Source organism: Manis pentadactyla, chromosome 3, assembly GCF_030020395.1.
Source record: "Manis pentadactyla isolate mManPen7 chromosome 3, mManPen7.hap1, whole genome shotgun sequence".
Classification (NCBI taxonomy): Eukaryota; Metazoa; Chordata; class Mammalia; order Pholidota; family Manidae; genus Manis; species Manis pentadactyla.
In genome coordinates, this window is record NC_080021.1 from 41,119,086 (window position 1) to 41,133,812 (window position 14,727).

Genomic DNA, 14,727 nt, shown 5'->3' on the forward strand with positions numbered 1-14,727 from the left:
TTTTTCAAAAATAAATTCCAAACAAGGGAGCTCAGTTCAATCTTCAGTCTCAGTACTACAGAAAAAATAATTTATTATTTACATATTCTTAAAACGACCACACAGACTTAATGCCATATCAAATAAAACATACAAAGTTAATCTTATACATATTTTATGATATGCATAAATAATGAAGACACATTAGAAATTAGGATTAAGTAACACACAATTCACATATAAAACCATTACCTTCCATAGCCAAACCAGACCTTTTCTAGAGTTACCTGTTAGGATGAGGTAACCTGAATACAACCAGAACTTTGGGTGCAAAATGCAATATTCAAATACTAGGAAAATGCCCTGCTTTGAGTCCTAAAGGGGCTATTTGGCTTCCCAAACAAATGTCACTGTATGAAAAGACCCTATTTTTAGACATCAAATTATGTCTAATAGGAGCTTATGGGCTGCGTTTTTTGTTCCAAGTAATACAACTTAATTATAATGCAGTTTAAATATACATACTATAGGCTTCTCTGAAATGTAAAATTGTGACAGGGTTTTAACTATATTTTTTCAGCAAAATATTTAGTGGTGCCACCTTCAATATGTTTGCTCACTCCAGCCCCCTGAATATTTCATTACACTTATTAAGAGTCAAAATAACACCCAGCTAGACCAATAAAAATGAAGGACTTTTCTGTCTCTCCAGGATAGCCAGAACCATCAGAACCTACACTGTCCAAATCTGCCTATACTTTTATACCTACTGATAGAAAATTATTCTTCTTCCTATCTGAAGAGAAATCTGAAAGCTAACAAAACAATTTCACCAACCACTGGTGATGTCAGTGTGAAAGGAACTCTTATTTTCACTAAGGAAAAATTACATATCCCCACTTGTCCTCTCCTGGAGATTCACCAGCTTTATTACCCCACTGGTTCTTATTCAAGTTTGCTTGTATAACTTATATAAAGCTTTTATTAAGTCTAGGTCTTTGTATAAAACCCACAGCTTTAAAGAAAAAAAAAAGCCTATCTTAGCTATACCCCAGAAACTAAAAAATTAATCCTTAAATAGACTAATGTAGTATCAGGAATCCTTCTACTCCAGCATTCCCCTAAAATAACACCAACAGTCTCCCAAGACATTCAAATTCAAAAGGGCAGTGAATATTAATGCTGTTCTCATTCTTTTCCTCATTCCAGTAACTGAATTGTTTCAATTGTCTCTGTCTCTAAAATCTTCCCATTCTAAATTATATTTTCAGGAGGGGCTCAAGATGGCATTGTGAGTAGGGCAGCTGAAATCTCCAAAAACGATATATATTTTTGAAAACACAACAAATACAACTATTCCTAAAAGAGAGACCAGAAGATTCAGTACAACAATCAGGCTACATGGACATCTTAGAGAACTCAGCATCTCACAAAGGGGGTAAGATACGAAGCCGTGACATGGCAGGACGCAAGCACTTCCCCCAACCCAGCTCACAGGCGGGAGGAAAAGAGTCAGAGTGGGGAGGAGGGAAAGCACAGGATTGCTAAATAACCAGTGCTAGTAATCTGCACCAGGAGCACAGACAAACGTTGCATGGTATACTAGATATTACAGAAATGGAAGGGTAGAGTCCGAGATGGAGACTGCAAGCGGATCCCACAGCCAGCTCTCCTGGGACAAAAGAAAAGCAAGCACTTTTTAAAAGTCTTAAAGGGACAGGGCTCAACAGCTGAACAAAATTGTCACAGCACACTCAGGCCAGCAAGCAGGGAATCTTGAGGAATGTCAGGCCCCCTAACCCCATGAGGGGGTAAGGCAACCCTGAAGCCCCTCATGGCGATAAGCAGCTAACCATTTATTCCCCCCGACCGAGGCTGCAAGCAGAATGGCTGACTCACCACAGCTGAGGAGTAGAAGGAGAGCAGCCATGCCCACAGCAACCACACAGTCTCCTCCGAGCACACAGCTAATCAGGACAGGCAGCAGAAGACAGAGCAAGGTACAGAAGGCAAGAAGGGGTGCCGTTCTCACAGGAGAACACACCAGGCACGGCTGCAACTACCCAAAGTGCTCAAGGCTAGCCCAAGGGCAGCCCCACCCACTGCGGCTCAGATTATCCCAGAGACTGCTCCCTGCTGTGCGGGTAACTGGCACAGGCAGTGGACACCAGAGCAAGGTCAGGAAGGCACAAAGGGATGCCGTTCTCACAGGAAAACACACCCAGCATGGCTACAACCCCCACAGTGCACTAGACTATCCCAAGGGGACCCCGCCCATGGGAACTCAAGAGATTATCCCAGAGGCTGCTCCCAGTGTGGGGAACACAGCACAGTCAGCGGAGAAGGACAAGGTGACCAACAAGCAGGAAGGGACTTTGTTCTCCCAGCGGACACATGTGCCACCTGCCTGCAACCACTTCTGCCATGAAAAGGCAGGAGAATTTGGTCATCAAAAATCAATCAGACAACCCCAGAGAGAGGGCCTACTGAGAGAGATAAAAGGAATCTTCCTGAAAAAGAATTCAAAATAAAAGTCATAACCATGCTGATGGAAGTGCAGAGAAATATGCAAGAGCTAAAGGATGAAGTCCAGAGGGAGCTAACACAAATGAAACAATCGATAGAAGGTCTTAACAGCAGACTAGACCAGATGCAAGAGACTGCTAGTGGAATAGAAATGAGAGAACAGGAATACAGAGAAACTGAGGCAAAGAGAGACAAAAGGATGTCTAGAAATGAAAGAATATTAAGAGAACTGTGTGACCAATCCAAATGGAACAATATTCACATTATAGAGGAATGAGAAAAAAAAGACAGAGAAAATGGATAGAAAGTGTCTTTGAAGAAATAATTGCTGAAAACTTCACCAATCTGGGGAAGGAAATAGTCTCTCAGACCATGTAAGCCCACAGACTTCCCAACACAAGGGACCCAAGGAAGACTACACCAAAACATATAATAATTAAAATGGCAAATAACAAAGAAAAGGACAGAGTATTAAAGGCAGCCACAGAGAGAAAAAACGATCACCTACACAGGGAAACCCACCAGGCTATCATCAAACTTCTTAACAGGAATCTTACAGACAAGAAAAGAATGGCATGATATAATGCAATGAAACAGAAGGGCATTGAATGAAGAATATGGTATCCAGCAAGATTATTATTTAAATTTGAAGGAGGGACTAAACAATTTCCAGACAAGAAAAGTTGAGGTAATTTGGCTTCCACAAACCAGGTCTACAGGGGATTTTCAAGGGACTGCTCGAGATGGAAGCCCACCTATGGCTAAATAGATGTCACTAGAGAAAATAAAATCACAGCAAAGAAAGCAGACCAATCAAATACCAACTAAAGGCAAAAAATAAAATCAACTATCCACAAAAGCAGTCAAAGGTAACACCTAAAATATAAAGAGTGGAGGAGGAAGAATAAGAAGGGAGAGAAACAAAGAATCACCAGACTGTGTATATAATGGCATAATGGGAGAGTTAAGTTAGATGGTTAGACAAAAAAGACGCTACCCTTGAAACTTTGGAACCACAAATCCAAAGCCTACAAAGGAAATAAGTATATATATATTAATAATCACCCTAAATGTAAATGGACTGAAGGCACCAATCAAAAGACACAGAGTAACAAAATGGATTAAAAAGCAAGACACAACTATATGCCCCTTACAAGGGATTCACCTCAAACCCAAAGATATACACACACTAAAAGTAAAGAGATGGAAAAAGATATTTGATGCAAACAATAGGGAGAAAAAAGCAGGTGTTACAGTATTGTATCACACAAAATAGACTCCAAAACAAAGAAAGAAAGAAAAGATAAAGAAGGACATTGCATAGTAATAAAGGGGACAGTACAACAAGAGGATATAACCATTATAAATACATACGGAACCAACACAGGAGCACCAACATATTTGAACCAAATATTAACAGTATTAAACGAGGAAATAGAATGTAATGCATTCATTCTAGGAGACTTCAACACACCACTCACTCAAAAGGACAGATCAACCAGACATAAAATAAGTAAGGACAGAGGCACTGAACAACACACTAGAACAGATGGACCTAAGATACATCTACAGAATTCTACACCCAAAAGCAGCAGGATACACATTCTTCTCAAGTGAACATAGAACATTTTTGAGTACAGGCCATATACTAGGCCACAAAAAGAACCTAAGTGTTTTCAAAAAGACTGAAATTCTACCAAACAACTTCACATATCACAAAGGTATAAAACTAGAAATAAATTATACAAAGAAAACAAAAAGGCTCACAAACACATGGAGACTTAACAACATGCTCCTAATCAAACAATGGATCAATAACCAAATAAAAACAGAGATCAAGCAATATATGGAGACAAATGACAACAATAATTCAACACCGCAAAATCTGAGGGATACAGTAAAGGCAGTGCTGAGAGAAAAGCATATTGCAATACAGGCCTACCTCAGGAAAGAAGAACAATCCCAAATGAGCAGTCTAAACTCACAATTAACGAAACTAGAAAAAGAATAAACGAGGCACAAAGTCAGTAGAAGGAGAAACACAATAAAGATTAGAGCAGAAATTTAAAAAGTAGAGAAGAATGAAACAAAAGAAAGAATGAAAGCAAGAGCTGGTTCTTTGAGAAAATAAACCACATAGATAAACCACTAGCCAGACTTTTCAAGAAAAAAAGAGAGTCTACTCACATAAACAGAATCAGAAATGAGAAAGGAAAAACCACTATGGACACCACAGAAATACACAGAATTATTAGAGAATACTATGAAAAATTATATGATAACAAACTGGATAACCTAAAAGAAATGGACAACTTTCTAGAAAAATACAACTTTCCAAGGCTGACCCAGAAAGATACAGAAAATCTGAACAGACCAATTACAGGCAAAGAAATTGAACTGGTAATAAAAATCCTACCTAAGAACAAAACCCGTGGACCAAATGGCTTCACTGCTGAATTTTATCAAAGATTTTATGAAAACCTAATACCCATCCTTCTTAAAGTTTTCCAAAGAGTAGAAGAAGAGGGAATGCTTCCAAAATCGTTCTATGAGGCCAGCATCACTCTAATACCAAAACCAGGTACAGATACCACAAAAAAAAGAAAATTACAGACCAATATCCGTGATGAACACAGATGCAAAAATTTGCAACAAAATAGCAAACCGAATTCAAAAATAAATCAATAAGATCATCCATCATGATCAAGCAGGATTTATTCCAGGGCTGCAAGGATGGTACAACATTCGAAAATTCATCAACATCATCCACCACATCAACGAAAAGAAGGACAAAAACCACATGATCCTCTCCATAGATGCTGAAAAAGCATTTGACAAAATTCAACATCCATTCATGATAGAAACTCAACAAAATGGGTATAGAGCGCAAGTACCTCAACATAATGAAGGCCATATATGACAAACACACAGCCAACATCATACTTGACAGCAAGAAGCTGAAAGCTTTTCCTTTCAGATCGGGAACCAGACAGGGATACCCACTCTCCCCACTTCTATTCAACATAGTACTGGAGGTCCTAGCCACGGGAATCAGACAAAACAAAGAAATAAAAGGCATCCAGATTGGTACGGAAGAAGTTAAACTGTCCCTGTTTGCAGATGACATGACACTGTACATAAAAAACCCTAAACAATCCCCTCCAAAACTACTAGATCTAATATATGAATTCAACAAAGGTGCAGTATACAAAATTAATACACAGACATCTGTGGCATTCCGATACATGAATAATGAACTATAAGAGAAATCAAGAAAACAATTCTACTCACAGTTGCATCAAAAACAATAAAATACCTAGGAATAAACCTAAACAAGGAAGTGAAAGACTATCCTCTGAAAACTACAAGACACTGACAAGAGAAATTAAAGAAGATACCAATAAACAGAAACACATCCTGTACTCATGGATAGGAAGAATTAATATTGTCAAAATGGCCATCCTGCCTAAAGCAATCTACAGATTCAAAGCAATTCCTATCAAAATACCAACAGCATCCTTCAACAAACCAGAGAAAATCATTCTAAAATTCACATGGAACAACAAAAGAACCTGAATACCCAAAGCAATCCTGAGAAGGAAGAATAAAGCTGGGGGGATTATGCTCCCCAACTTCAAGCTCTACTACAAAGCCACAGTAATCAAGACAATTTGGCACTGGCACAAGAACAGACCCATAGACCAATGGAACAGACTAGAGAGCCCTGGTATAAACCCAACCATATATCATAAGTTAATATATGATAAAGGAACCATGGACATACAATGGGGAAATGACAGCCTCTTCAACAGCTGGTGTTGACAAAACTGGACAACTACATGCAAAATAATGAAACTCAATTATTGTTTAACCCCATACACAAAAGTAAACTTGAAATGGATCAAAGAACTAAAAGTAAGTCATGAGATCATAAAACACTTAGAAGACAACATAGGCAAACATCTCCTGAACATAAGCATGAGCAACTTCTTCCTGAACACATCTCCTCAGCTAAGGGAAACAAAAGCAAAAATGAACTCAAGGGACTACATCAAACTAAAAAGTTTCTGTATGGCAAAGGACACCATCAACAGAACAAAAAGGCATCCTACAGTATGGGAGAACATATTTGTAAATGACATATCTGACAAGAAGTTAACATCCAAAATATATAAAGAACTTAGATGCCTGAACACCAAAAAGCAAATAACCTGATTAAAAAATGGGCAGAGGATATGAAGAGACAGTTCTCCAAAGAAGAAATTCAGATGGCAAACAGACACATGAAAAGATGCCCCACATCACTTATCATCAGGGAAATGCAAATTAAAACCACAATGAGATATCACCTCACACCAGTTAGGATGGCCAGCATCGAAAAGACTAAGAACAACAAATGACGGTGACAAGGACGAAGAAGGAGAACCCTCCTTCACTGCTGGTGGGAATGTAAGTTAGTTCAACCATTGTGGAAAGCAATATTGGGGTTCCTCAAAAAACTAAAAATAGAAATACCATTTGACCTAGGAATCCCACTCCTTGGAATTTACCCAAAGAATACAACTTCTCAGACTCAAAAAGACATATGCACCCCTGTTTATCACAGCACTTTTTACATAGCCAAGATATGGAAGCAACCTATGCATCCATCAGTAGATGAATGGATAAAGATGTGGTACATATCCACAATGGAATACTATTCAGCCATAAGAAAGAAAGAAATCCTACCATTTGTAACCACATGGATGGAGCTGAAGGACATTATGATCAGTGAAAAAAGCCAGGTGGAGAAAGACAAGTGCCAAATGGTTTCCATCATTTGGGAGTATAACAACAAATCAAAACTGAAGGAACTAAATAGCAGCAGACTCAGAGATTCCAAGAAGGATATAGTGGTTACAAAAGGGGAGGGGTGTGGGACAGCAGGTGGGGATGGAGGGAGAAGGGGATTAAGGGGTATTATGTTTAGTACACATGATGTGGGGGATCACAGGGAGAACACTGTAGCACAGAGAAGGCATCTGTGGATCTGTGGCATCTTACTGCACTGATGGACAGTGAGTGCATTGGGGTATGGCTGGGGACTTGGTAATATGGGTAAATGTAGTAACCACATTATTTTTTCATGTGAAACCTTTATAAGAGTTTATATAAATAACACCTTAATAAAAATTTTAAAAAATCAACCCTAAAGACTCCACTCCAAAACTACTAGGCCTAATATCTGAATTCAGCAAAGTTGCAGGATACAAAATTAAAACAAAAAGAATAAAATACCTAGGAATAAACCTAACCAAGGAAGTGAAAGACCTATACCCTGAAAACTACAAGACACTTCTAAGAGAAACTAAAGAGGACATTAACAAATGGAAATTCATCCCACGCTTTTGTCTAGGAAAAATTAATATTGTCAAAACGGCCATCCTGCCTAAAGCAATCTACAGATTCAATGCAATCCATATCAAAATACCAATAGCATTCTTCAACTAACTGGAATGAATCATTCTAAAATTCATAAGGAACCACAAAAGACCCCAAATAGCCAAAGCAATCCTGAGAAGGAAGAATAAAGCAGGAGGGATCTCGCTTCCCAATCTCAAGCTCTGCTACAAAGCCACAGTAATCAAGACAATTTGGTAATGGCACAAGAACAGACCCACAGACCAGTGGAACAGAATAGAGAGTCCAGATATTAACTGAAACATATACGGTCAATTAATAAACAATAAAGGAGCCACGGATATACAATGGGGAAATGACAGCCTCTTCAACAGCTGGTCTTGGCAAAATTGGACAGCTATATGTAGGAGAATGAAACTGGATCATTGTCTAACCCCATACACAAAAGTAAACTCAAAATGGATAAAAGGCCTGAATGTAAGTCATGAAACCATAAAAGACTCTTAGAAAAAACATAAGCAAAAATCTCTTGGACATAAAAATGAACAACTTCTTCATGAACATATCTCCCCGGGCAAGGGAAACAAAAGCAAAAATGTACAAGTGGGACTATATCAAGCTGAAAAGCTTCTGTACAGCAAAGGACACCACCAATAGAACAAAAAGGTACCCTACAGTATGGGAGAATATATTCATCAATGACAGATCTGATAAAGGATTGAAATCCAAAATATATAAAGAGCTCACACACCTCAACAAATGAAAAGCAAATAATCAAATTAAAAAATGGGCAGAGGATCTGAACAGACAGTTCTCCAAAGGAGAAATTCAGATGGCCAACAGGCACATGAAAAGATGCTCCACATCACTAATCATAAGGGAAATGCAAATTAAAACCACAATGAGATATCACCTCACACCAGTAAGGATCACCACCATCCAAAAGACAAACAACAACAAATGTTGGTGAGGATGTGAAGAAAGGGGAACCCTCCTACACTGCTGGTGGGAATGAAAATTAGTTCAACCATTGTGGAGAGCAGTATGGAGGTTCCTCAAAAAACTCAAAATAGAAATATCATTTGATCCAGGAATTCCATTTCTAGGAATTTACCCTAAGAATGCAGCAGCCCAGTTTGAAAAAGACAGATGCACCCCTATGTTTATCGCAGCACTATTTTCAATAGCCAAGAAATGGAAGCAACCTAAGTGTCCATTGGTAGATGAATGGATAAAGAAGAGGTGGTACATTTACACAGTGGAATATTATTCAGCCATAGAAGAAAACAAATCCTACCATTTGCAACAACATGGATGGAGCTAGAGGGTATTATGCTAAGTGAAATAAGCCAGGCGGAGAAAGACAAGTATCAAATGATTTCACTCATCTGTGGAGTATAAGAACAAAGAAAAAACTGAAGGACCAAAACAGCAGCAGAATCACAGAACCCAAGAATGGACTAACAGGTACCAAAGGGAAAGGGACTGAGGAAGATAGGTAGGAAGGGAGGGACAAGGGGGAAAAAGGGGCATTATGATTAGCAGACATAATGTGGAGGTGGGGCACCGGGAAGGCCATACAACACAGAGAAGACAAGTAGTGATTCTATAGCATCTTACTATGCTGATGGACAGTAACTGTAATGGACTAGGTGGTGGGGACTAGTAACCAAAATGTTGCTCATGTAATTGTAGATTAATCATACCAAAATTTTTTAGAAGTATGCTTTCACCTATCTACTTAAGGTCCATAAAAACATTTGCAGTAACTTCCTAAACAGGCAGTTATAGTAGTAAGAAATATTTCAATTTGGTCTTTAAAACATTGTTTGAATGCTTTTGAGTAAGGTAACAAAAACAAAATAATTGTCAGATGGTGTTTATCAATATCAAACAGTACCACAGGAAACATGTTAACTGAAGTTTAATTTATATGCCATTTTATAATGTGGGTAAAATACTACTAAATCATTTCTCAACATAAATAATACAAGCTCTTCTCCTTACTGCATTTACTGGTTTCTTACGTTAATTAGAATAGTATCACAAGCTTCGTTAAGCCAATCAAATATGCTTTGAAAATTCAGAACTCACTAGAAACTTTGCGAAATTTTTAGTTATTTAGATACCTAGATAAAACTCAGGGCACTTTTTATCAGTTTGGACCACAGTACCAATAAATGTCGAGTCATAACAAACCAAGAATTTTAGATAAAATATTTCTTTGAAGTACATAAAATTACCTCTTGTGAGAGTTCAAAATATCTTAGGTTCTTTAAACAATAAAAATTCTAGAAGTTTCTTGTTTCCAGTAGTTCAAGAAAGAAGGAAATCTAAACACAGTAATTATGAATACGGGCTATGTTATCAAATTCCACATAAGTATGAGGTCTTGGACTGGATATTTTCTTATCTCTAAAATGTAAAATGTTTTCTACTTTACAGGGTTATTATGAAGATTAAAGAAGCTAAAACTGTAAAACACCAAAATATTGCCTTGTATTTAAAGCCATTGAGTAAGTATTAGCTACTTATTATCACCACCATCACCATCACTATGAATGCAGATTCACAATGAGAAACAAACATATAAACATAGCTACCTAAAAGCAGACAAGGAATGAAGGAAGAGATTATCAAGTGAATGAATGAACACATTTTTAAAGTACATGTGCCATTCACAAAAATTAATAGTGGAATGTTATTTCCTCAAAAATAAATTATCTGCTTGTACCACTGACAAAGTAGATATGAAAGCTGTAAACCAAAAGCAAGAAAATGATGATCACAGATCTCAGAATAACAGTTTGCTCTAGTGAATGAGGGAGGGAGGAGAGTATGATAGAAAAGAAAACACAGGAATCTTATCAGATGTTGACACTGTCCTATTTCTTGCTTCTGTGAAAAATACACAGGTATTTACTTTATAAATGCATAGAACTTTGCTATTCCATATATAAATGTATAGAACCTTTTTGTGTCTTATCATCCAACATTTTGTTTAAAATAAAGTGAAGGACTATTATCTGTAACATTGTGTATTATTCACAGAAATGAAAAATAAGAATTCAAAAGCAAACAAATTACAGCTTCTCAGACAGAAAATACATAAACCATCTAGCAAATATAATCATGTATACATCTTTTTTAAAACTATAGAAGCAGCTTGTGTAAAATAACAAAAATTTTAATGCAAAGTTTCCTTTACTTAAAAGGCAACTTCACACTCCACCTCCTCACAAGATAACAAATCCATAGCACATGCATGAGGCATCATACTGAACAAGAAGAACCTTACCAGCTTACATTTGTCAACCATAGCACCATAAAAATTTGCAAAACCCTTAGAACATAGGCTTCTGAGCTGAAATTTCACATACGTAACTGTCTCCTGAACATCTCTACCTTGATGCTCACAGGTACCGCAAGAAAATCTTCCTTTCTTGTCTCTCATCTTCCTTAGTGGTTATCACCATCCACCAAGTACCTCAAGACCAAAGTGTGATAAACTATTTAAACTTTATTTTTAAATAAAGCAATGCAAAGGAATTGAATTAAAGCATGGAATTATACCTTATCTGACTACAGTATGGATTATAGGAAGGCAAGAGTGAAAGCAGGAAGCCAGTAAAAAAATTATTTTAGTCTAGAGATGATAGGAAACTAGGTGAGAGTGATAACAGTGGAGCTTACAAGATGTGGATGAATTCAAGATAGATTTTGGAGAGAAGATTTGATAGACTGTGTTGATAGACTGGATGCTAGGAGAAAAGGAATGTGTCATGACAATTCCCAGGTTTCTGACTTGAGCAACTAGGTAGAACAATTTTCTGAGAAGACTGAAAATAAAGGAGAAGCAACATGCAGTAGGTGGTCAGGGATATTAATAACTCAATTTGGACATACTCAGTTTTGAGATATTTGTGGGGTACAGAATTAAAATGTCAAGTATGCATTGGATATTTAATTGTAAATCTTGAAAAAGTTTAGACTAAAAAATACAAATATCATTACCCTCATTTGTGGAGTATAACAATGAAGCAAAACAGAAGGAATAAAACAGCAGGAGACTCACAGACTCCAACAAGGGACTAGTGGTTCCAAAGGGGAGGGGTGTGGGAGGGCTGGTGGGGAGGAAGATGGGGATTGAGGGTTATTATGATTAATGCACATGGTGTGGGGGGGGGATCATGGGGAAGACACTGTAGCACAGAGAAGACAAGTAGTGACTCTGGCATCTTACTACACTGATGGACAGTGACTGCAATGGGGTATGGGGGGGCACTCAAAAATATGGGTGAATGTAGTAACCAGAATATTTTTCATGTGAAACCTTCATAAGAGTGTATATCACTAATACTTAATTTTAAAAATTGTAAAAATTTAAAAAAATACAAATATCAACAAAATATTAAAGATACTTATAAAAGATACTTAGTATATGGAAAAGAGTAAGATTACTTCAAGAAAGAGTTTAGAGGAAGAAGTGAATCCAAGGTTTGGTCAATGAGAATGACAACATTTAGAAATCCATTACAAAAGGAGGAAGCAAAAAATTACTGTTCTTCCTTCCATTTTCATCTAACAAAACTTAATGAATCTTCAAGATCACCTCCTCTGTGACATCTGACCCCACAGACAAAAGTAATCACTTTCTTACCTGGAACTACCTTAGCTCTCTGTTACACCACTGTTCTTAATGTGCTGTATTATAATAACTTATTTAAGTGTATAGTTAAACACTACCTATTGGTCTCTTGAGAAATGCTTTGGTCTTTGCATTCACAGTATCTAATTCATTCCTAACACACACAAATCATTCAATAAAATATGAAAAATTAACAAGAAAAAAGGTGAACCTATTTTCATTACATTTTCAAGATGAAAAAGGACTGGAATAGTCACAACATAGTATATGGATGTGCACATAATATATCAAATAGTTAAAGTTGATTGCTAACATAATAAAATGAAACACATAATAAAATAATGAAAGATTCTGTCCATAGTTTCTAGGACAACTACTTTTCTACTTAAAACAAGCTTTTTTGGTAAAAAGAGGTATATAATTTTCAAAATGTACTTAATACATAAAAGACAAAATTTAGGTTTCTTGCAGCTTAATATAATATGAAATTTGATATATTAAAATTTTCATATTTGGTACATATTAGAACTAATTCTAGTTGATAATAAAAAATGTCTTCTCAGCTGCTCAAAGAAAGGACTAAAAATGTCTACAATCCAACAAAATTCTAACATGGCATTAAAATTAAACCATTCTCCAAAGTAACAAAGTATATCTGATGTAACAGAGTACAACCAGCTAAGGACCCACTGATTCTGAAGAAGCCTTTTTTTCTGTTGTTCGATGAAAAGCAAACATAAAGGAAAGAAACAGTACCTTTGCCACTGGTGTTCTCCAATGTATAGAGATAATCCATGTAAAAAGCCCCAAATCTTTGAATTCCAGCCATCTCAGTGTATGTCTCCTGTGAAACAAAGCAAAACAAAGAGACACATTGTATAGGAGAGACTTTTATTTTTAAAACCTGACAAGTTAACAGTCAGACACACATCCTTACATAGAATATGTATCAACTCAAAGGATTACCAAAACAAGAGAGGTTACCCAAAGAATTCACTTCTACAAAATGTTACCTTTACTATAGTCTCCACACACACAAAATTCATAATTCTACCAGATATTTTGATCACCTTACCAATAATGTCTGGTTAATGAATTCCTATAATGGTGCAGGATAGTACTCTTGACCTTTATAACTATCATAAAACTGTCTAATATCATATACTCTCAAAGAGTTAATCCTTACATATTATCAGTACACTTACCTGAAACAGTTGAAACACTAAGATATACTTAAATATTTAAGATGTATGTTAATTATGCAAGCCAAAATTAAATCTTTTGTTTGAACCTAAAAGTAAATCTATAGAGGGAAGGGTTATAATATCTTCAGGGAACTGAATTTTTCAATTTATTGCTTAAGTACACTAATATACTCTTATATGAAAAAGTCAAACAATACTAAGACATATATATATATAGTAAAATGTGAAATTCTTCATCATTTCCTATTTACCCCACTCCCCTAAAGTAACTGTGGCCACATACTATATGAAAGTAGAGATCTTTGTGCACTCCTCAAACCTTTCTAGATGTAGAAGCTTGATGAAAATATTCTGAATGTTTCAATAAACAACTTGCATTCAGAATTATTAAGAAGAAAGATGGCAAACACAAGTACCCACACAAAGTTTCCACCCAAACACAGCCTAGAATTTGGCTCAAATATATATTATCTGACCTTATGATGAGCTGCATCCAAGATAAATTCTGCACGAGTACCATTATTTTCTGGGCTTCGGTAATCAAACAATGAATTTGTAAGGTATGTTAAACCTTTCATACTCAAACTTTCACCACAAATGAAGAAACAGGCTTCCTGAAAATACATGCAAAATTTTTGTACAGGAGGAAAAGTCATTAGACTATTAAAGAAAATAAAACCTTGGTTTTGTAACACCCAGCAAGTAGTCAAGAGAAATCACTACAACATGAAATCCTGTAAAAAAGACAAGGAATGCTGTCTCCATCTTCAGTTCCTATTTTGGCAAAGAATATTTTAACAAACCAAAAAGGAACTGCAAAAAGCCACCATAAACAAAATAGAAAAAACATTTAGGAATTGGAAAATATTTGGACCTACTGTCCAGGTGTTAACTGCTACCAACTTTCTAAAGTCTCCTGAACTCTATTATTTATTAGAGGAAAAAACAGTAAAGTTCCTCTCTCAAGCC

At 36.5% G+C, this 14,727-nt stretch overlaps 1 protein-coding gene across 11 annotated transcripts in view; it reads right to left on the reverse strand.

Annotated features, from left to right (window-relative positions):
- Positions 1 to 14,727, reverse strand: part of VPS13B (vacuolar protein sorting 13 homolog B) — an 876,251-nt gene that overhangs the window by 745,823 nt on the left and 115,701 nt on the right. For all 11 annotated transcript variants that reach the window (XR_005022793.2, XR_008996232.1, XR_008996233.1 and 8 more), the window contains exons 11-12: positions 14,235 to 14,372; positions 13,310 to 13,397 (exon numbers count right to left, since the gene is read on the reverse strand). Coding sequence is in view for 8 of the 11 variants with exons in the window: in XM_036876002.2 (XP_036731897.2) it covers positions 13,310 to 13,397; positions 14,235 to 14,372 (226 nt within the window). In the remaining 3 variants the exon portion in view is untranslated. The remainder of the gene's footprint in view (positions 1 to 13,309; positions 13,398 to 14,234; positions 14,373 to 14,727) is intronic.